This window comes from Alligator sinensis, unplaced genomic scaffold (assembly GCF_000455745.1).
Source record: "Alligator sinensis unplaced genomic scaffold, ASM45574v1 scaffold282_2, whole genome shotgun sequence".
NCBI classification, from domain to species: Eukaryota; Metazoa; Chordata; order Crocodylia; family Alligatoridae; genus Alligator; species Alligator sinensis.
The window spans coordinates 1,551,752-1,573,951 of record NW_005841879.1 but is presented as its reverse complement, the minus strand read 5'-3'; the positions used below and the strand labels follow the sequence as shown (position 1 = coordinate 1,573,951).

The following is a 22,200-nucleotide window of genomic DNA, read 5'->3' as shown; positions in this document are numbered from 1 at the left end:
CACGGTTTTAACTTTAACATAAAGGAGAGCAATTCAAGGAATAATCAAGAAAATGTGGAGAGAAAAGCAATGTTGTATAAGTAGTTTCTGAGAGAGGTCAATACTTAACTGTAACATGAATCTATCTGAGCGTGTACACCAGTGTGTAATGCAACATTTCTGATTGATTCAGGTATCAGCTTTGGTCAGAAATGTAGTACATGTTTTTAGGTAATCACTTCCTTTTTCTTCAAAGGTTGGTAGATGCTAGCAAAGTTCACAGATGTTAGAGATATTTCTGGCACAGAAAAGAAGTTAAACATCATGTGTTTAGATGACTGCAGATGCTATGGTATAGACCAAGGATGTCAAACTCATTTGAACTGGATGGCTGGACCCAGCCCACAGGGCTTCTTGCAGGCCAGACAGCACACTGCTGGATCCAGCCTGAGCAGCTTCTTACAAAGACTTCCACACTTGCCCAGCTGCCGCAGGTTTGTATGCCTAATGGAGATTGCAAACTGGAAATTCAGTGGTAGGGCAAACAGCGGTGACAGTATTAATCCCCCGAGTGCTAGGTTGGCCAGCACAGTAGCTTTGGCAGCTGTGCAAAGCCCTGCAGGCTGGATCTGGTGGTGGGTTATCTGGACCATGAGAAGCCCCATAGACTGGATGACCCACCTCTAGTATAGACATCCAGAGAAGAGAATAACTTAGAGAAGAGAGCAGTATCGTGATCTAAAAGCCACAACTGGCAGCAGCATTTATGGGGCTGAGATGTAGCTGTCTAATAGGGTGATGACAGATATGGAGAAGAAAATGTGCTTTACTGGAAGCAGCAGTGCATTACTTCAACCCAGCTCCACAGTGTCTGTATAGATCAGGTGCTTCAGTGGGGCTTTTTAGTGCTTCTAGCTAAAGCTGATTCAGTCAGGTATTAGATAAAAGCACCAAAAAAGCCCCACTAAAGTGCCCGATCTGTACAGACATTGGGAAAATTGAGTGCAACCAACACACTGCCTCTTCTGGGTATGCGCTGGGCTCAGTGTGGGAAAGAGCCAAATTTAAGGTAAAGTGCCATTTTGGTTTTTTTGGTTTTTTTCCCCCACATCTGCAAGTAGCTATAATTTTTAGACATCGTTTTAAAATCTCATGGTTATTACAGAGCCATAAATGGATCCCAGTGAACTGAAATTTCTTGTGAGCATACTGTTAATAAAATTCTCCTATGTCAACACTCAGAGAAAATGTTCTTGTTCAAAATTATACATGAATAGAAAATATTTATGCTTGCTAAGCTACATATTACAATTATTAAAATTAGAACAATTTTACTTTACTGTTGCAGGATGGAAATGTATTGAGGGAAACGACCTTTAAAAACCTACTAGAAATTATTCGATCAATAAGAACAATCGAATATAATTTTTGTATGCATCACATTATCTCTGGTTACTTTGTTCTGTGCTTCCAAGGAGACAATCTGCTGTCTTCTAAAGGAGCTCAGTGTATGATAGACAGTGTGGAATGCAAAGCTTAGTTAAAATCATGGGTCTTATAAGAGAAATAGATATTTTGAAAATTAAAGCCCAGCGTAAGCAAGATGGAACAATTATCCACATTTTGAAAATTCTGCTATATGAAGTATCATAGTTTATGCCTAGATAGTAGGCACCTGCAAGTGTTTTTCATCCAAAATGGAACCACAACCTTGGTGTTGTTAACCTTGAAAATCTCTTAATTTCCTAAATACATTCACTATTCATGTGAAGAAGATGTATGAAGCTCTAGTCTGACCATCAGAACTTTGTATTCAGTCTTATTTGCTAAAATAAGAAATTCCATGAAGACATAGAATAGGAGAGTTGGATAGTGAGGGATCTGAGTAGGTCACATCTAGTCCAAACCCTTGTTCAAGGCAGGATCATCCCTGACTAAGCCATCCCAGTCAAGTATCTGTGTAGCCTGCTTTTCAAAACATCTACAAATGGAGAGTCCACAGCCTGAGTCACCTGTTCCAATGCTGAACCATCCTCAAGGTGAGGAAGTTCTTTCATATATCCAACTTAAATTTCCCTTGCTACAATTTAAAACCATTACTCCTTGTGCTATTCCAGGGTTACATACTTATGCAAATGCAGCACTTAAAAAAACTCCAAGCTCAAATGAGTAAAGATGTATAAATTCTGTATTAATAAGGTGACTTAACAATGTTCATCTTATACTCTAAGGCTAGGTAGAGAACTTTTATAAATCGGTATAAGTGATTGGAAATTGGTTCAAATCTGTAACACAACAGAAGTTCACTGCACATAAACCACTTTCAAAATGGCTGAAGCCAATTTAAGATAAACCTAGATGGATATAGTATCATACTTAACTGATTCAGGTTCAGTCTGTGTATTGAACTTCTGTCCCAGATCCCCTACAGATTCAAGTTAACTCACAGTCCCCCAGCATCCCAGGATGCTTTGCACCTCCCCCATAAACCCCCTTTTGCAGGATGGGCAGGCTAGCCTTGCCCCAAGCTGTCTGCTCCAGCTTGGGGAAGGAGGCATGCTCTAGTGCCCCCTGGCTTCTGGCCTAGGCCACTACAGGCATGTGGATGTATTTCCTGAATCAAAAGTGAATGTCTGTTCACTTGCTTATTGGTTCAATCTACACAGCTTAGACTAACCTGTCAAGACTGAATTGATTCAGTCCTGGGCTTTTTATCTGTCTGTACTTGGCCTAAAGGCCTAGAAAAGAAAGGTGCAGTTAGAAAAACAACTGAGAGAGCAAGAGAATTGAAACCTAAAGAGAATGGAAACTGAAAGGTGTAGCTTTCCCTGTTCCTTTACCTTCGCCATGTGTACATTTTAACCCACTTACTGCTATGTAACTTTAACTGTTGCACATCAACTTGTGAATTTGGCCACAAACCTTTAATTCATTGCCATTCGGGAACACTTAGAAGGATACGTACAAAATGCTTCCCTGCTGCTAGTCCTGTGGCTTTTGTGCGGGCTGGGAGCGACCCGAGCCCTTTTCCGTGCTGCACGTGGGCTGTGGCCAGCAGCCCGGGCACGCCGGGTTGGAGAGGGAAGGCCGTCGAGCTGGAATTAGGCACAAACGCTTAGCGGTAGTTTTAAAGATTGTTTACTTACACCGAGATGGCAGTGGTGTAAGGTGGAAAACTTGCTTGAGTTGCGGTTACAGACAGACAACACAGACGGTCTCGTGGAGGTTGCTAGGCTCCACGGTACAGAGCCCTGGATGCTCTGGGTGAACGAGCCACCAAAATCAGAATCGTAGGTACGTCTTATAAAAGTTGCGATTGAAGACGGGAAGAGGTGGGCGATGGATCAGGTCGCCACGCTCCTCTGAATCTCACACAGGGTTTCTATTACCCTGCCGTGTATTCAGAGTCCCCACGAGATGGATGTGGAGTCCTCTTCGGCTTGGGCGGAAACTGCTCAAGCCTCTTATACGGCTAACAGGCCAATCGTTAGCCGCCACGTGGGAATAATGTAAAACTAGCCAATAGCAGGGAACGAATTTACATACTGGTGGCGGGAACTCTTTTGCAACGTGCATTCCTCTTGCAACATGAGCAATGCACTCTGCAAAAGAAGCTGCAGAAAAGGCGGGAAACTCGTCCCTGCACCGGGGTTTTCCTCTGCAACAGGAAACTCTCCCGTGCAATGAAGCTGCAACTTGGCGGGGATAATTCTGGTGCTGAAGCACACACAAAATCATGCCTTTGGGTCATGACAGCTTTATAATTGACCCTCTTCTTGAATGATGGTATTATGTATAGTAGTACAATGCTTAACCGTCTTTTTAATTTAAGACCTTAAGTCACATAAGGCACAGGCAGAAGTGCAGCTGTGTCTAACTCATGGTGCCTCACAGACAGTGCCATGAGTTAGATTGATCCTCCTGACCCAACAGACATTAGTTTTTTGGGTCAGGAGGACGGGTGATCGAGCTCCAATTTGGAGCCAATCCAGGGAGAGAAGCTGAGTCTCTGCAGCCTCTTCCCCTAGCTCCACCTCCCAGCTCCCATACTTGCCGGGAACAGGGCTCAGCTGACATGCCAGCACTGCTCCCGGTGCTGATTTCAGAATGGGAAGGGGAGAAGTCAGGGGAAGGAGGTCTGTTCTGGGGTTTCCCCAGCTGCGCTGGAGTGTGGGTATGGGTGGTGCTCCAATCTACCTGTCCCACCCGCTAGCAGCATTTGGACAACCCCCAGAATTACCTCCCTGTGCTCCCTTCCCCCCCTCCCACTCTGAAAACAGTGCTGGGAGCTGTGTTGGCATGCGTCAGCTGAGCCCTGCTCCCAGCAAGCACAGACACAAGTTAATGAGGGCACTCCACTTCAGAGTGCCTTCATCTGAACCCTCATGTAACGACAGTCCTGATTTTCATGGAATTGGGCCCTTATAAAGTGTTCTGCAGTCATGCACTTGTGTTTGGTCACACCTGTAGTGTGCTTTTAGGGGCCATATCAGGTTAAAATTGTTCTGTCTGCACCTTAAGGTGTTTTTGAAAATTGTCATCAGGTGAACAGTTAGGTAGGTTGAGTCCAACCTCATCTTTCTGTGTACTTTCTTAGAAACGAATCCATAATTTGGTGCTGTGGCCAAATCTGAATAAGCTGCAAGTGTTGCTGCTTGTCTAGAGGATTCAGGCACAGAAGTAAAGAATTACTGTGCCTGCATTTTACCAGTTGCAGTTCACAGTGTTTTGTGAAGATATTTTTACTCCTTCTGGATAAATAGATAATGGTTTTAGTTCAGTATATTCTCTTTTTCTATTAGCAACTGGCTTGAAAACTGTCATCCTTCTCAGGTGGAAGTCTTGCCGAAGTTACCTATATCTTTTCTATCTCCAGATTATATTACTTGTTTGGATGTATGACATGGTCCTTGAGGAACCTTTAGAAGTTGTATCTGGTTCAAAACACAAGGGAAGTCTTGATACCCATCTTGCTGGGGTCACGTGACCCCCCCCCCCCCCCAACAGTCTTCCCTGCCCAAGGGCGGGGGGGGCTGGCCCCGATGATCCACAAGGTCCCTTCCAGCCCCTACAAACTATGAAACTATGAAGTCAGTCTGAACGCTACATTGTCTGCACTAGGGGTAGGCAACCCCCAGCACAGGTGTCAGAGTGCGGCATGCAAAGGTATTTTGCTTGGCACATGTGCCTCTGGGAGTACTGCAAGGAAGGGGCCGGGCTGCACTTCCACAACAAGGATCACGCCCCTCCCATCTCCCCTGCTGTCCCCCTCTGTCCTGCCAACGTCTTCCAAGTTGAGGTTGCAAGTATTTTTGCCACTCTGGCCAAAAACGTTGCTGACCCCTGGTCTACACCGTCTACTGTTCATTTCTCAAAGTCCTAATGACCGCACTGATCCTTACAAGATCTTTCAGAGACGATCTTCTTCTCTATGACCTACAGCTGAGGACTGTTGTGACATTTGGGCTGTCAGTGTTGGGTGATAGTTTTCAGGCTGAGCACTCCCTTTGGAATTTAGTCTCAATTATTCTCCTCCAACCCCAAACTTACTTTATTATAAATGCCTCTAGAGTAGTATACAGATATATCATCTCCAGTTTCATTGCTGAAGCCTGACATTTTCACATATTTTATGCACGTTCCTTAGATACATTTGCCTTTCCAGGAAATGTATGTACTCAGTACCTGCGAGATACAGGTGATGCTCATTAATAGTTTACAAAGTACTGGTAGATACAGACTCAGTGAATATAGAATTTTAAAAAAATTAAAAACTATTCTACTGAAGTTGTTCTTTGCATTATGTGGTGTTGGATCTTCTTCCTGCCTAACAGATTTTCAAACAGCATTTATGCCTTTCACTAGATCCTGCGTTAGTGTAAAAACTTTGTAATGGAGTTGAGTGTTTGGAGGGAGTTGCATGACAAGGTGAGGGTCTGACAGTCTGGGAGTGGAGGCTGTTTTTTCTTTAAGTATGGAGGAAGATGCAAAGACTTAGAGAAGGAAGCAAAAGGTGGAAGCACATGCGAGTGGGCCACTAAATTTAGACTCCTGCCTTGATCAGAAAGCATGCCATTTTTAGCTGTTTGAGCAGAGCTGACAGGCAACCTTTGCTAAAAGGAGGCTTTGCTCATTTGTTTGTATATGAGGAAGACGAGGAGTCAAGAACAGAAGTTATTGAGAGAATCCAAATGCTCAAACAAACAATGTTGCTCTGATGGGGGAAGAAGGGATTTTCTTTAGTCTGTTCTCTACCCTATGTGATAGCCACTTAAAAAAAATCTGAACTTATATAAAAAAATGTCTTTGCCACCATTTTTTTTGCTTTTTTTTGTTGAAGGTTATCTGTGAGATGGATGCCCAAGTTCACAAGCTGAGAGAAGAGCTTATTCAGGTAAATGCTCAACGGAAGCAACAGCTGGTAGAACTTAGTCTTCTGCGGGAAGAAGAAAAGCAGAAGGCTTCTCGGGATCATGAAACTGCAGTGAATAAGCTTAAAGCAGAGTCAGAAAAGATGACGTTAGACTTGAAACGAACACATGCTGCAGAAACAGAGATGACATTGGAAAAGGTAAGAGACTTGCATGACTTTAATACTCACAACTTAGTACGTGAGGGACAGTGGTCACTGATATAGTCAACGTGAAAGTTTCTGTAACAAATTATATAAGTCATTAACAAACATTTTGGAGACTGCTTAAAGAAAAGAACCTGCCGTAGGTCAGAGTTCTCCAACACCTGTGACATTTATAAGCCAGAAGTATTTAGTTTTTAGCTCTTTGAAAAAGATGCCTTTAAATATAAAAAGTAGCTTTCAGGCAATAATTCTTGTTTTGATTACTCTTGATTTTAAAGGCATTGATTAAAACACCTTTTAAAAAGTATCTTTCTCCATGTTCTTTCTTTTTAAGTTTCTATGATTTTTTACTAGTCAGCTAATATTGTCACAGTTGCCCTTTGCATGTTAGCTCAGTGGTACACGGGAATTTGCATATACCCATTTCAGCTTTCTTACCTCTATTTACGCACTTTGGTGATTGGATTTCACCTCCCTAGCCTGCCTGAAATCAGACCGTTAATGGAAATAGTTCCATTTCTTTCAGTGCTGCTTAAAGTATATTGCATATCTTGTGGTCAAGATCAGTTAACATACTGTCAAGTTACAGAAAAAAAATTCTGGTTTATATTCACAAGAAGATAGAAATATATGTTAGTAGCTACTTAAACAGAGATGTCAATAACAGTAAAGTGTAGGATTCTCAAAGGAGCTTAAGGAAGGTAGGTGACCAGATTTCAATGGGAATTTGGAGCTTAAATTTTCTAGGCTCCTTAATGCATCCCGGACTGAATATACCGACTGATTATGTGAATACGTCAGTATGCCGGTGACTTTAATCAGGTAAGTGGACCCACTGCAGTCAATCGAACTATTCTTGTGAATAAAGTTATTCACACGTGTGTTTGGTGGACTGGGCCTTCACAGTAGATGGAAGATTTACTAAAGACGATGGCTTTTTTAATAATTAGGGCCCTTTTCCTGAAATCAGCACTGTACCTAGACTCCTGGAGGCCCCGAACAAACTTTTAGTATCAGGCTCCCCTTCGCCTGAAATCAGTTACATGCATGCTTGAGACTCACAGCTGAGTAATCCCATTAAAACTTTGACTTACTCCCGGTAATAACGTTCAGTTTATGTATGTTTGCAGGATCAAAGCTTTGTACTTCATTAAGGATTGGCCTTACTTCTTTAAAAATAAAAGGAGAAAAAGCATTACTAGATTCTTATTGAGTCTGACTAAATTCTACCCTAGACTGTTGCGGCTGGTTAATGGCATCTCCAGCATAGTTTTCTAGAAAACATCAGCACAAGTGGTATGGACTTTACATTTTTTCCTATTCTTTGACGAGGAAAGAAGCAGTAGCAAAGGATGCATATTAGAACATTGTTCAAATTAGAGGTGCTCAACCTTTTTAGACTCAATTACCCATTGTTAGACTCAGGCAACACATCAGAAAATGCCAGCTCTTAATTTTTATTCATTTTTTGACTACAGAAAAACAAAAGAGCAATTATTCCATTGCAGGAAGACCACAGCAGGTCAGAATGTTTTTTGACACTGTGAATTCCTATTTGAACTCTCTTGGTTCGTGTTATACATCATATTCGCACACCTAGTGGGGCTAACACTGCCATGGCACCCTTGAAAGGATCTCAAGGCTCCTTAGGGTGCTACACCACCCTGGTTGAGAACCACTGTTCTAAACTAAAACAAAGCTGCTAATGTTTAAAATAGTCTCTTTCTATGTGTGTGTGTGTAGGCTTGGACTGATTAAATATTTTAACATGTGTTTGTGAGACAAATTCCACATATTATTAGAAAATAATATACAGCAATAAAAATGAACAGTTTGCACACACTGCTTGAGCAGCTTTTGTAAAACTGACATTTCATTTACCTGCGTCAGGTTCTTGGTCTATAATTTTAAACAGCATTTCTAAGGATTATGTTGGAAATCTGCCAGCCTGAAGCCATTAAATGGCTGTGATCAACAATTCAGAATCTTTTTTGAATTTAAGGAAAGCTCCACATGGCATAATTATTTAAAGCCAAGGTCACAGAAAGTATTTAAACCTTTGAAATTCATAATTAAAGGATTAATATTAACTCATGAAGACATTGTCATTTTTGCTTAAAAATGGAATTTGAATCTCAGTTCTTTTCTTTCTTTGATCTTTTCTTTTACATTTATATTATAGCATAGTAAAAGAAAAGTTAACTACTTTACCTCCCCAAATTAAAGTTACAAATAATCCTTAAAGACTTCAGAGTAAAATATTGTTAAGTCTTGAATCACTATTACTGTCAAGAATATTCATCTGAAAAATTTCAGTTGAATTTGTATTATTTCCAAATAAAATCATATTAAGACTTTTCTGATTTTTAATTTATGATCCGCATGTGTTTAGGAAATAAAATGGACTATGATTGCAGCACACAAGTGCAACTTGTTTTAAAAACTAACTTTCCTTTCAATTTCTTTAAAAGTTTTTCTAAATTTCATTACTTTAAGATGTTGCACCTTAATAACGTAACATGAAAGGATTTTTTTGTTTTTCTTTTCTTTTTTGTTTGTGTTTTGTCCCTTCAGATTCATGCACCTTGGTTTACTATATCATACACGGTGCCTAGACTTATTAGATGAACCTTAGAAAGTTTGATGGTTTAGTTTTGGTTTGGAAGTGATTATACGATTATCTAGATTTTTCTGAGGCTCATCCACTCCCAAATGAAGGGATTTGTTCCCATGCAGCTTTATATTAGTGCCGGATTGATTTCTGAGTGCTTGGTTCAAACATTTATGGACTGGCACTCACCCGATCAGGATGAACAATATAAAAATCTGGCTAAAACTTCAATGAAGTAGAGCTTGAAGGAAAAAGTGAATTTATAGAGGCATGTGATTCATAGACCTTTGTCTTCTCCATAATACTAGTAGAGAAAGGGAAGGAAAATAAAGATCTTGGAGAATAACCTTCATTGATAGCACACTGCACACAAGTATGAACAGATGTGGTCCTTTATAATGAAACATGTGGGACTAATTTGATATTGCTTGCTACCAGGAAGGTTTTTCTCATGGAATAGATGTCAGTCTTTATTCTTCAGGTTCAGTCTTTGGATAGATGCTTAGCTGATACTTATGCTCTCCTGAACTTTGTATTCCAAACTGCTTTGACTCTTGAAACCAGACATAACCCAGTATATTTCAGCCATCAGGGGATTTTCCTTCATGTGTCAATTTCTTTGCATTAATTAAATGAAGCAAAAATGGCAATTTATTAACTTAACACAGGACTAAACTTAGTTTATGATGTCAAGGCATTTATAAATTGGCTTCTGCTCTCTTTACTGGTGATTCTTATTCATAGTTCTATCTCCATATTTTCTTTTGTTTGGTATTTAGTGGTAGCTCTTTACTTATATACATATTTCTCTTGTTGGTTTTTTTACGTTCCTTTTATCATATCTTATATATTTTATCTTGTAACCTTACTGGGCTACTCACTAATAGTATTTATTGTACTGTCAACCTGCTAATTCATCAGCGACTTGGACGAGGGGGTAAAAAGCACCCTGTTCAAATTCGTAACAACACTAAGATGTGGGGGGAATTGGGCACGCTAGAAGGGAGGAATAGGCTGCATTCGGACCTAGACAGGTCACAGGGGTGAGCGGATGAGAACAGGATGGATTTCAACACTGACAAGTGCAAGGTGCTGCACCTGGGGAGGAAGAACCAGCAGCAGACCTACAGGCTGGGGAACTCTCTTCTCGTCAGTGCAGAGGCAGAAAAGGATCTTGGAGTCGTCATTGATGCCAAAATGAACATGGGCCAACAGTGTGGGGAGACGCAGTCAGGAAGGCTAACCGCACCTTGTCATGCATCCACAGATGCATCTTGAGCAGGTCCAAGGAGGTGATCCTCCCCCTCTATGCGACACTGGTCAGGCCGCAGCTGGAGTACTGCATCCAGTTCTGGGCGCCGCACTTCAGGAGGGATGTGGACAACGTGGAGAGGGTCCAGAGGAGGCCACCTGCATGATCAGGGGTCAGCAAGGCAGGCCCTACAAGGAGAGGCTACGAGTTCTGAACCTGTTCAGTCTCCACAAGAGAAGGCCAAGGGGGGATCTAGTGGCCATTTACAAACTAGTCAGAGGGGACCAGCAGGCATTGGGGGGAGTCCCTGTTCCCCCGAGCACTCCCAGGAGTGACAAGAAATACCGGTCACAAGCTGGCAGAGGGTAGATTCAGACTAGACATCAGGCGGCGCTACTTCACTGTCAGGGTGGCTAGGATCTGGAACCAACTTCCAAGAGAAGTGGTGCTGGCTCCTACCCTGGGGGGCTTTAAGAGGAGGCTGGATGAACATCTGGCCGGGGTCGTTTGACCCCAGTACTCTTTCCTGCCATGGCAGGGGTCGGACTTGATGATCTGCTCAGGTCCCTTCCGACCTGACCAACTATGAAATTAATCTAGCAGCCAATATCTGTTTGGAGTTATTGTATCTTAAAATTAATCAATAGGAAGGTTAGGCTATTGTGTTACCTGGGGAAAAAATCCTTATCAGACAACCAGATGAAACTGTGTAGCCTGCTTTGTTAAGAAAATAAATAAGCCACTTGATATTGTGGAAACAAAAATAATGGAAAGATTCCCTAATGTTCCACTGCACCTATCCTGTTGCAGACATTATTTTTAACTCAAAGCTCACTGGGCGTCTGTTTTTTCTTTTGAAGAGGTGAGCTACAAGTGACGTTGGTAGTTTTGAACTGGTACAGCATCTCTGTCCCAAACATCACAACAGGACTTGACGTCTCTTTAGGCTAAATTCTGCCCAACGTGCTGTTGAAGCACAGCCCCCTCCAGTGCTCATCCCGAGTTCCCAAGAGGAAGGATGCCTGTTTCAGCCAGTTCCTGCCCACATGTCTGCTGCAGATGGAAAGGATGCAGCATCTGCAGAACAGGGGACCAGAAACCCAGTCTCCACTCACTCATCCTTTCAGGCAAGCAAGTGCAGGAGTGCAGGCATGGAGCAGGTTACTGTTTGTAGAGTCTCTCCAGCTCTAGAACGGGTACACAAGAGAAGGATAGAGCAGCAACTTGCATCTCTGCACTTTGCACGCTTGTGTATTCACTGTTCAGAATCAGACCCCTTTGAGGGCCTTTTGTTATCACCGTTCTTATCTGAATCTGCTATGATGTGATTAGGTTCATATAATGTACTTCAAACTGGAAAGAGGAGGTTTATTGCTGTTCCTAACTTGGCACCTGATCTCTCAGTGCCTTTCTTGTGCAAGGGATAAAAATTGAAGGCAGTGGTATGTGAAAGGAGTTGCAGGCACTTACAATTGTTGTCCCTTTTCCTACCAAGTTTCTAAGGCTGTGTCCCCACAACCAGGGGTGTGCGGTTGCTGCGGGGGAAAAAAGCAGCAGCAGAAATTCATGCGCGCCCTGCACATGGGGTTAGTGTGGAGAAAAATGCTTCGGGTGGGGTAGGGTACACTGGCTCAGCAGCCTTACCTGAGGTCCTGGGGACCTCCCATGGCTCCAGCAGTGGTGATCTGGGTGCGTAGAGCACACACTGCTACCACGTGCAATGCCCGCTTTATTTTGGTGCGGGGTTTTTGACACCAGGATCCCCCAGTGCCAAAAAAAGACTGCCGCACTGCAAATTAGCAGTGCAGTGAATGCCTTTATGTGCAGCATTTGCAGTTTGCGGCACTGCAAACTGCTCATGTATGCTCATTTGGACATGTTGTGAGAGTCTTCTTCACTCTCCTGGCTAGGCTGTGGTTGTCCCTAGCACAAAGGAGCCTGGGGAGTTAGAACCCGAGAAGCCAGATTAGGCATAAATCAGCCAAGGAGTCCAAAACACCAGAAGTGTGCACTGAGACTCTCATTTGATATCTAATTCTTATAGCTTCACTTCATTTTGTGACATCCATTAGAACATCATGACAGAGTAACCTGAAAATTAGTAAAACCTCTATCAAAATTAAGAGATGTTGATTTGATTTTTAAAGTGTAAAAGCAATTTTAAGATAGATTTTATTTCCTCTTTAAAGTATAATCCTTGTATCGCTTGATTGTATTATTGAAACAACTGATAATGATTTGATCTTTGTTCAATGCTAAACATGGGGTGTTTAAAAAATAAACACATTCAACATGCCTACTACTGTCGTTCAGGCTGCATTAATGACTGATTTCAACAATAGGGTGACAGATGTTATAGGTTGTATCAACAGTGCTTATGGCATGAACACTAATCACCAGGTGTACCATACTGCACAAAATGTGTGTATATTTTCAGGTTTGCCAGAAATTATTAAGAGAAAGAGATGAACTGCATCTCTAAGTGCATGCAGATGTGAATTTTGGCCAACGTAGCTGTTTGTAACATTCATCTGTGGTATTTTCTTGGCAAAGAAAATGAGCATTCAAAAAGCATGACCCTAACAGATCAGTAGACATACTAACAATACTCTAAGGAAGCAACCTTGGAGCACTGAAAATATCTCATAAAAGAGCTATATCTTTGAGCCACATATATACACGTGGGGGATAATAGAGTTTATCTCTGCATCGGAATAATGTTCATCTTGAAATGTTTATTGACTTAATTCTTAGATTTGCACAGACCTTTTGATTTATGTCAAGTCTGTATGTAGGTTTAAGAAATGTGTAATCCATTGCTGCTTTTTAACTACAGAAATATAATACAAGTTAGTTTATACTAACCTTATTTAATGTGTTTTGTATCTAATTATAGGCTGAAGTTTTAATCATGGTGAACGAAGATAGCGTTAGCCTGAAATTGTAGAGAACTGGGTTGAATTCCCTGCTCCTCCATATATAGACTTGGGCAAGTTATTTAGGCTTTTGGCCCAGAATGTTAATGCTATTTTGACTTTGTTCAGCTCAACACTGATTTTAGATAGGTAAGTCTCCTTAAGGAAGTGACTCAGGAGCCAAAGTGTCACTGGAATTATTAGGTTTTGAAGTCATTTTTGAAAAATAGAGCTTAATTTTGAAATCACTTAAACCTGGCAGTGCTGAGCTGAGACATGCCTAACTCGTTTTAGACGTGTAGGGCTCTGTGTATTAGTTCCCCATCCAGAAAATTGAAGAAATGCATCCCTATCTGACAGGGTCGTTATGAAAGGAAGTAGACACAACCGTTCTACATAACATGTCATGTTTTTGTCAAGACTGTTTGCTTTACAGTAATCTGGCAGAGGAGTATAGGGGGAAAAACCCCTATAAATACCATTCAGTTGATTTTAACACATTTGGTATGAGCTCAGCAGAGTTATAAAATAGTTTGCTCTGGGGAACGGGTTTGTGAAATGGCAGATAACTCAGCCAGTTCAGCACAGTTCAGTCTTACATGATGCAGCAGTGGTTTGGAATGGGCGGTCTGGGCTCATGCTCATCTTCTGTTTCTTCTTTTATAATTATTTTTGATCATTTCCTTTTTGCTATAAGGACTTTTTCTAAAGCCTTTACGGTCTGGCACCTCTAGCTTAAATTGTGAACAGCTTCTGCTTGCAGATGGAGTATTGAAATGGTGCATCACAGATAAACAGCTCAGTCTTGACCTTGTTGACATACCGTCTGTGTGTGGCATATACATGGGTAGTTGGGTACTGACCACCCTCAGCATCTTGCATGTCAGAGCATTAATGAGAAAAGAGACCAGCTTGCCAGTGGTTATACAGCTTGCAATAATGAATTTGTAAGATACTATGTAAAACACGATATGATTCAGTCGTTCTTTTGCGGTTACTAATAAAAAATAATGCCCTGCCCTAATCGAGGTAGAATGGCTGATTTCTTCAGAACCTTACTAAGAGGGAGGACTTTGATAGTTTGGGCGTCTTAATTGCATTTCTGTACTTAGGCTTGAAAGCTTTTTGGTTTTATATCTGTTTAACCATAATATGAATTTCTTGGGTGTCTTTTTTTAAAGGCAAGCACAGATAGAGTTTCTTTGCTGGAGTCAGCTCATGTGATGGGGAGAATCACTTGAGAAAGCCCTGGTGCCAAAAGCTTTAAGTGGCCCATGTGGGTGGGACTGGCCAAGAAGTCTCCTAATGTCTAGAGGAACAGAGGTCTCCTCTTAACAAGTACATTTTAAGGTCCTTGTTCTCATGAGGTGGCAGTTTTGTTTCCTCCTTTTCTTGTCTGAACGAGGGTCATTGGGAGTGCTTTCGTACTCCGGGTGCAGGTACCAGTATAATACAGCCTTAGTGTTGGCACTGGCGTTATTGTCCGTACTTATCTCTCAGTGCTGGCAAAGGAACAGGGGGTGGAGGGGGGGAAATGTCACCTTCAGATATCTCTGTTTTGTTGCAACCTGTTAAGATATTTCTGATCATCCTGAGACTTCTGTCCATGAAGTGTGAGCATTTGCTGCCGCCGGTTTTAACATTAGCTTCTTGACATCCCATTGGTGATGCTGGTGATGGGTTATCTTCAAAGCACCCTTGGGCACCAAAAGACTCTGAGCTGCTTTTGTGTGTGGATACCTCTACACCCTGCAGTGATCGTATGGGTTTCCACTTGGGCTTTTTCTCTAGCGTCTCTGTGCTGTGTCTTTGGTTGCTTACACACATTCAGATCATTCAGGACAACTCTCCCAGGCTTGTTTTCCTGATAGAAAAACTGACCTGTATCAAAGGTCAGACAGAGAAGCAAAGAGCCTGTAGTATGGATTGTGAGCTACCAGGTGTACCTAGAGCAAACAGCCTAAAATCTTTTAGGCTTTATTTTATTTTATTTTATTTTATTTTTTAAGTTAATGTAGGTAGGGTTCGGCAGGGTCAGAGAAGATTGGGACAGGGTCTGTGCCATACACAGAAGAGTGCTCCACACTTTCTCCTGCCCCATACTGTATTGGAGCCCTGCTAAGCCTGGGCAGGGAGTATTATGCTTGTATGCTTCCCTGCACCCAAGTGCTGCAGTGTGGCTCAGGCAGGGAACAAGTCAGGAGCAGAACGTGCCCCCGAAGTGCTTCAGTGCTGGGCTTTTCCAGCCTGAAGTCCTTGGAGGATAGGGGAGGGGGGTTTTCTGCACCCTGTGTGGCCGAGACTGGCACATGCTTTCCCTCCCCCTGTGGGAGTGGGGAGAGAAAAGAAGCAAAGCAAACTGGGATTGTGGGGGTTAATGCTGCGCCTGCTGCCTGTACAGAAGTTCTGTCTCCCGAGAAGGATGCTCCGGGGCGACACTTCACTCAGGTCGTTCCCGAGTTGTTTTACTTCCAGAGTAGCCGCTTTTACTCTGGGAGAAAAATGAAGTTTTGTACACTTGTGGTTTCTCCTGAGAAGCTCTCCTTGGAGAAAATGAATGTCTGTCCTTTGTTTGTGTGGTCCCTTTCATCATCACCAGGGCAGGGGGTCGGACTCGGCGACCTACTGAGGTCCCTTCCAACCCTAACATCGGTGAATCTATGAATCTATTGATCATCTTTTATAGCTAGCACTCTAATAACCACAAGAAGGGGAGAGGTAGTTAACCATGTTAGTCTGAAGTCAGGTAGAAGGCAGGGGAGAGTTGCACCTGGTAGGCTAACTGAATCAGAGATACAGAAGCTTATGCATAAGATATTTCTGCATCTATGTTCAGTTAGCCTGTATGGTGCAACTCTGCCCAGCAGTCAGATAAGTATGTAGTGTGGCCATGGACATCTGTATCCTCACTTTCTGGAGTGCTTTACAGGCATTTAACTGTGCTATCCTGCTGTTAAGTACCACGTGAGAGCTGTTGAACACATCGTAACTTCTCTCTGTCCTACTATTCCTGAGCGCTAACGTATTTGTTTTAGTTGTGCTGTAGAGTTCAGTATACTTATTTATTTTTGGCCTTGGAGCAGTTACAACACACTGCACCAGTGCTCCATGAATCGATGGATTCATATTACTAAAACCTGAGCCTGGCACTTTAACTTTAGTGGAGGACTTGTCAAAATTTAAAAGACAAACAAGGGAGTGGGGTGCAGAGAAGTTTTTAATTTAAAAACAAAAAAACACAGGTGTTCCAAAACTGTCCAAGAAGGGCAGGTTTTTGTGGTTAATTCCGCAGTGTTACAAGGACGTATAGTTAATAATAGGAGTAAGTATGAATAATATAAGTATAATAAGTACAATATAATATGTATGGTGTATGTGTGTGTATATATAATCTGTGTTTTATATACTTTAACAAAAAAATAAGAAGGCAAGAAAAAGAACACCTGGGCTAAGTAAAATATGGCAGAAGACCTGAACCAAAAAGAATACTGCACGGAAAGTCCAGTTCTAATAACCATTTCTACCTACAAATATTAGAATTTGAGTTGGATAGGATTCCTCTAATTACCATATTTTCCTAGCTATTTGGTGCATGAACTACAGATTTATACCATTAAAGTGCAGTGAAGTCAAAGCAAGGGTTAGGAGACTTTAACATATTATTTTGTAGATCACTCTTTATATGGGCTTATGACTTCAAAGATTTCAAAGGACCTATTTCTTAATGTGCTTATATTTCTTCTATCTCAGACCTACTAAACTTGTTTATTTTAGTGGTTGAATGTTTTATGTTTTGTCCGTGAGCAGCAAATGAATTTAAATTTGTTGAATTATTAATATTTAAAGCCTGAAACATATTCCATCCCCATTCTCTGTATTCTCTTTTAACTTCCTATTGCATCACTCCCAGAAATCTAATCTGGAATTTCAGAACACCATCTCTAATTTCTTATCATAATTCTTTTCATATATAACTGGAAAAGAAACTTTTTAATGCTAGATCAGGTGCCTTATGTTAATTGATGCTCAAATTCCTTTTGGGCATACTATACTCTTTTTTATATATATCTCTATTCCCAACACTGTTCATTAGGATATTTACTTATTTAAAACAGTCCCTACATAACCAGGATCATTTTAAATGTTATAAATTTTGCACATATGAAATGTATTGAGACAATAACATTGCATTTCCCAACAGTTTCATTAACTCTTGCAATTTGCCAGTAATGTGACAATATGTATAGTTGAAAAGTACAGCGTAGCATGAAGCTGGTTTTCAATTTAAAAATCAGCCTCTCATCTGTATTCCTTATATATATTACACATATATACACCATTTATTTCCAGTTTTTTCCTACTTGTCTTACTTTCCTCTTCTGCTTCACCAGAATCTAATCCCTTAATTTCACCTTGCATTCCATGGCTGGTTGACTTTCTTTAGCGTTTCTTATCATAGACTTTATCAAAGGTTTTTAAATGTCCAAATAAATCATTTCTGCAATTTCTTCTTCAGTCACGATTTTATTTCCCTTAAAGAAGTTAAAAAGATTGGAGAGAGAGGGCTTTTCTCTACCAAAACTATGCTGATTTCACCCTTTCTTACCATTCTTGTTTTTCCTTAACTATTTTTTCAGCTAATTTACCTGCTTTCTGTTCTGTAGTTCTCTTGGTCTCCCTAGTTCCTTTTATAAAGACAGGGAAAACACTGGCTACTCTCCAGTGTAGTAGCTGATTGTAACGTGAGATTACATATTTTTTTAGCAGCTCAGCCAATTCATTCTTAAATTCCTTCAAAATTGTTGAATGAATACCATGTGGTCCTGGTGGCTAGCTCAGAGGATTGATCCTGTAACTAGTTCCTTTTGAACACATCCCTGTATCTGTTTGGAACCGCACAGATTTCACCGGGTCTTCTTACTGGATGTATTTGCATGATCTCATCCAAATACACTTCAACCACATTTTCTTTTGACACTTCACTTTCTAGCAGTACCTTATCTTTATTACCCGGAGTTGTTAGGTTCTCAGGCCAAAGTTTGTCCCAGATGGGGTTAATAAAGTATTAGTTGGACAAGCTAATCTTTGCAGCTGTGCCTGGGGCCAAGGCTGGGCAAGACTTGGAGACAAGGACAAAGCTAGGTCTTAGCAGAGTCATTCAAGGTCCGATGGAGATGCACTGATCAGATACCTGCTAGCTGTCTTCTCCTTTTATGGCTGACCTTGAGGAAGGATATGGAGGGTGTGAACAGCATAGCCATGACCGTGCTGTGGTTATGCAGATACCTGGATTGCAGAAGTGTGGGCAGCTATTTCCCCGCCCTGTGCAGTGGACATGCTAGTCATTTGGCTTCTCTGCAATCGGGCCTTCCTTGATTGCTCCCTATGTTCCCGGCAGTAGTGTAGCAGACATGCTGCTTCCATGGACTTCCTGTAAAATACATTTCAAAAGGACTGAATGTTTTTTTTACATGGAACATGTTTATTATGTCCTTGCTTTGGTTTGGATATCTGAATATATGCACTGCAGTTTTATTTTAATGCACTTTTCTTTTGTTTAGGCACAATCTAACGGAAAACCTCTCTCTTTGCACGAGTGCCATATATTTAAATTTGTGAAAATTTAAATTTTCTTCACTTATTTGGAATGAACTTGATTTTTGGAAGGGAGGGGAACGAGTGGTTGGGAAATAGGGAGTGGGTAAAATGATGTTATTAGCCCTACATGGTCTTTAATGTGAAAAAACAAAAGTGTTCCAAAATGACTTGCTTGCAGCTGCAGAACATGTCATGGAATAAAAACCACCTTCATTAAATGGGTGAGAGAGAATTATAATTGTTTTGAAGTTCTTATGATCAGCCTGCATATGCCTCATTGTAATATGATACTAAAGTGCCTCAATTATGATTTGTATATTTTGGTGCCAGAAGGTTTTTTTTTCTTATGCTAAATTATTAAGTTCTGTCAGCTGCTGGGCTGTCATATAGAGATACAGTAAATCACATTATATTTTGTCATGGATTACACAGAGCAATAAATTTGGGAATAGAGATCAAAGTAGTTTCACAATCACATCTGAGTGTAGGAGGGGTGTTTAACTTGTAGAAAATCTGATTTAGGTGAAACTGTTGCAGTTCTTGTGTGAATTTGAAATGAATTTGGGTGTTTGGTTGAAAATGAATGAGGTACAAATCCCAAAAAGAGTTTTCTTTTTCGTATTTAGTTCAGAGAAGTTAATTCTGACCTCCAGCTGCAAAACTGAACACAGATAAACAATTAAACATTGAGAATGCTAGTGTCTCCAAAATGTCTTATTTATGTTTTTAATTGCTTTTATGACTGCGCAATATATTCCATTCTACTTTTAATTGGGATTTTGCTGGACTTGCACATGGTTAATTATTGGAACTGCAATGCTTTATGGCTCCATGAAGTTGTACTATGCTCTTTTGGAGGCTTTTATTTCAATTGAAACTATAAAAAAAAAAAAAAAAAAAATCCAGAGTAATCTCGCTAAAGAACATTGATCACTTCAGATCATGGATTTTGAGGGTTTTGTCCGACTCCCAACAGTGCAGACCTGCTTTTCTGGGATTCCACCCAGAGGTGTTCTTTACGCTGGGACATTTGAGATCCCTTTCCGATTTATGTTGATCGTTTCCTTTATAAACAGCAACCGCTTGCAGAACAGCAAAGACCTACAGTCTGCGCTGGACCGGGGACAGGTGGATTGGAGCCCCCCCCTCCCATCCAGCTGACAACACCAGAGCTGGGGGAGGCTGGGCTAGAGGAGACAAGCTGTAGACATACAGCTTCTGCATCTGCTCCAAAGTTGAGTTTGATCCCTCACCCCCACCAACCGAACAATGAACATCTGGCATGGGGGAGCAACTGTAACTCATGGCGCTTTCTGTGAAGTACCATGAGTTACAGGGGGAGTTGCATGTTCAAAGCTGCACGTTTACCTATGTTTAAAAGTAGTCATTAGTCGGTCACAGAGGTGTACGTTACTGTATCTGTTATTTGTAGTTAAAAATGGCCTTTAAAATTCTGATGTGTGGTAAGTGAGGATTTCTTAGGGTGATATGTTTTATTCGACAAACTATGTAACGGATAAAGTTAGACAAGCTTTTGAGTTCAAGACATGCTTCCTCATGTTTGTGAACACTATCATAGAATGTGACAGAGGTGGCCAATCTGTGGTGCAAGTGCCACAAGTGTCATGAGTAGCCTCTGTGTGTGGCACGGCAGATCGGGGGGCCGGGGGCAGGCAGCACAGTGACAGATACGGCAGAAGCAGAAGGCAAAGCAAGGGCAGAGAAGGAAGCAAATATCAGAGCAGCAGGTCAAGCAGGGAGCAGATAGCAGAGCTACAGACTAGGCAGGGCAAAGGGATCAGACTGGTATTTGAGGAGGGTCTGAGTCTAATTTATAGCACACCTGCAGAAAGGTTGGCCCCACTGGAATATGGCCTTCTCGTTCTGGTAATACAGCATTTCATTTAAACATGTCCCATTGCATGAATCCTGAAACCACATCAATGTAGTTTGGCAGCATACCTCTAAAGTAGTGGGATTACAGTAGAAAATTGTAATCCACACGTTAGAAAGAGTTAAATATCCATATTATAGTTTTTTCCCCCATAATTGCACAATAGTTTGAAATACTCTTTTGGTTCAAATAGCCTCTTCAGGCACAAAGGACTGGAAATAATCCAGGAGAGGAAGTAGAGTTTTTATTAAGCACAAATTGAACTAGTTATTTTTTACTGGGCTTTCATTAAAAGTAGAATTATAGCTTGCTGCAGAAAGGCAGTTCTTCATACAGGTAGAAAGTCAAGTTTTCTATTCATTCGTGTTTTTTTCTGCCATGAAAAGTGCTTGGCACATGAATGAGAGGGGCTTTTCCCCACCCTGCAGATGCATATAAAAATACTATAGGATTTATACATCTGCAAAAGCAGAATGTAAAGTAGAATATTAATAGGATTTGTGGGTATGACAGATTGGGATTTCTATCATTCATTTTCAAAGCCCTTGAAGTCATTCGGTACTTGACTAATTATTCTGTTAACATCATTTTGAATATTGAACAATTTTAATAGTCTTTTTGGTAGTTCAAATTACATATTTGAACTGGGCCTGCTGTCTTTGCCTTTACACAGAGATTCAGATTTCCATATGTTATCTGATTGGTAGAAAGAGCAGCAGAAAGGAGAAGGGTATTGGTGTAGAAAATAATCTACTAGAATAATTACAGGCACATGAGAGAATATATATTCCAAGCTTTGAAAGTGAAATAATATTTTACGTACAAGTGAGATGAATTTAAGAAGTGTGATATACTAAGCTCAGAAGTTTCAAGAGATAACGTACAGAAAGTTGTAACATACTTAATAACAAAAAATTGCAGCAGTTAACCATTGCTAGGGTCATTTTCCCTTGACATCTGTCAAATTATGCAATCTTGAATTTTGGTATAAAGCATAATGCTGTCAGACTTGTACAGAAATATTCCAGAAGGTGGAGTGATTTTTTTTTAATAGATGGGCCCCATTTACATTAGCTCTTTGATGTTAAATTCTTTGCAGCACATCAGAGAACAGTTGCTTCTTCCCTGGAGCAAGTTTTCTTTCTTTTCTTCCTGCCTTCCTTCTCCCCCCCCCACCCTTTTTAAGTTTGCTTACACTTTTATCCAACTAATTAGTGAGCATCAGCTTATATATGACCATCTTTTGGCTAGTTGCAAGATTTTGAAAAATGATTAGTTCTTATCAGGTTCCCTAAACTCGATTATTGAATCTGCTTCTCAGTCAGTGCATTGAGCTATTATATACACACATCAACTCCATGGTTTATGAGGAAT

General features: G+C 41.0%; 1 protein-coding gene across 6 annotated transcripts in view; it reads left to right on the top strand.

The window, feature by feature from the left end:
* The window catches only part of CEP112 (centrosomal protein 112), a 276,328-nt gene that overhangs the window by 184,353 nt on the left and 69,775 nt on the right, over positions 1–22,200 (top strand). For all 6 annotated transcript variants that reach the window (XM_006017352.3, XM_025196262.1, XM_025196261.1 and 3 more), the window contains one exon: positions 6,320–6,550. In XM_006017352.3, coding sequence (XP_006017414.1) covers positions 6,320–6,550 — 231 coding nt within the window. The remainder of the gene's footprint in view (positions 1–6,319; positions 6,551–22,200) is intronic.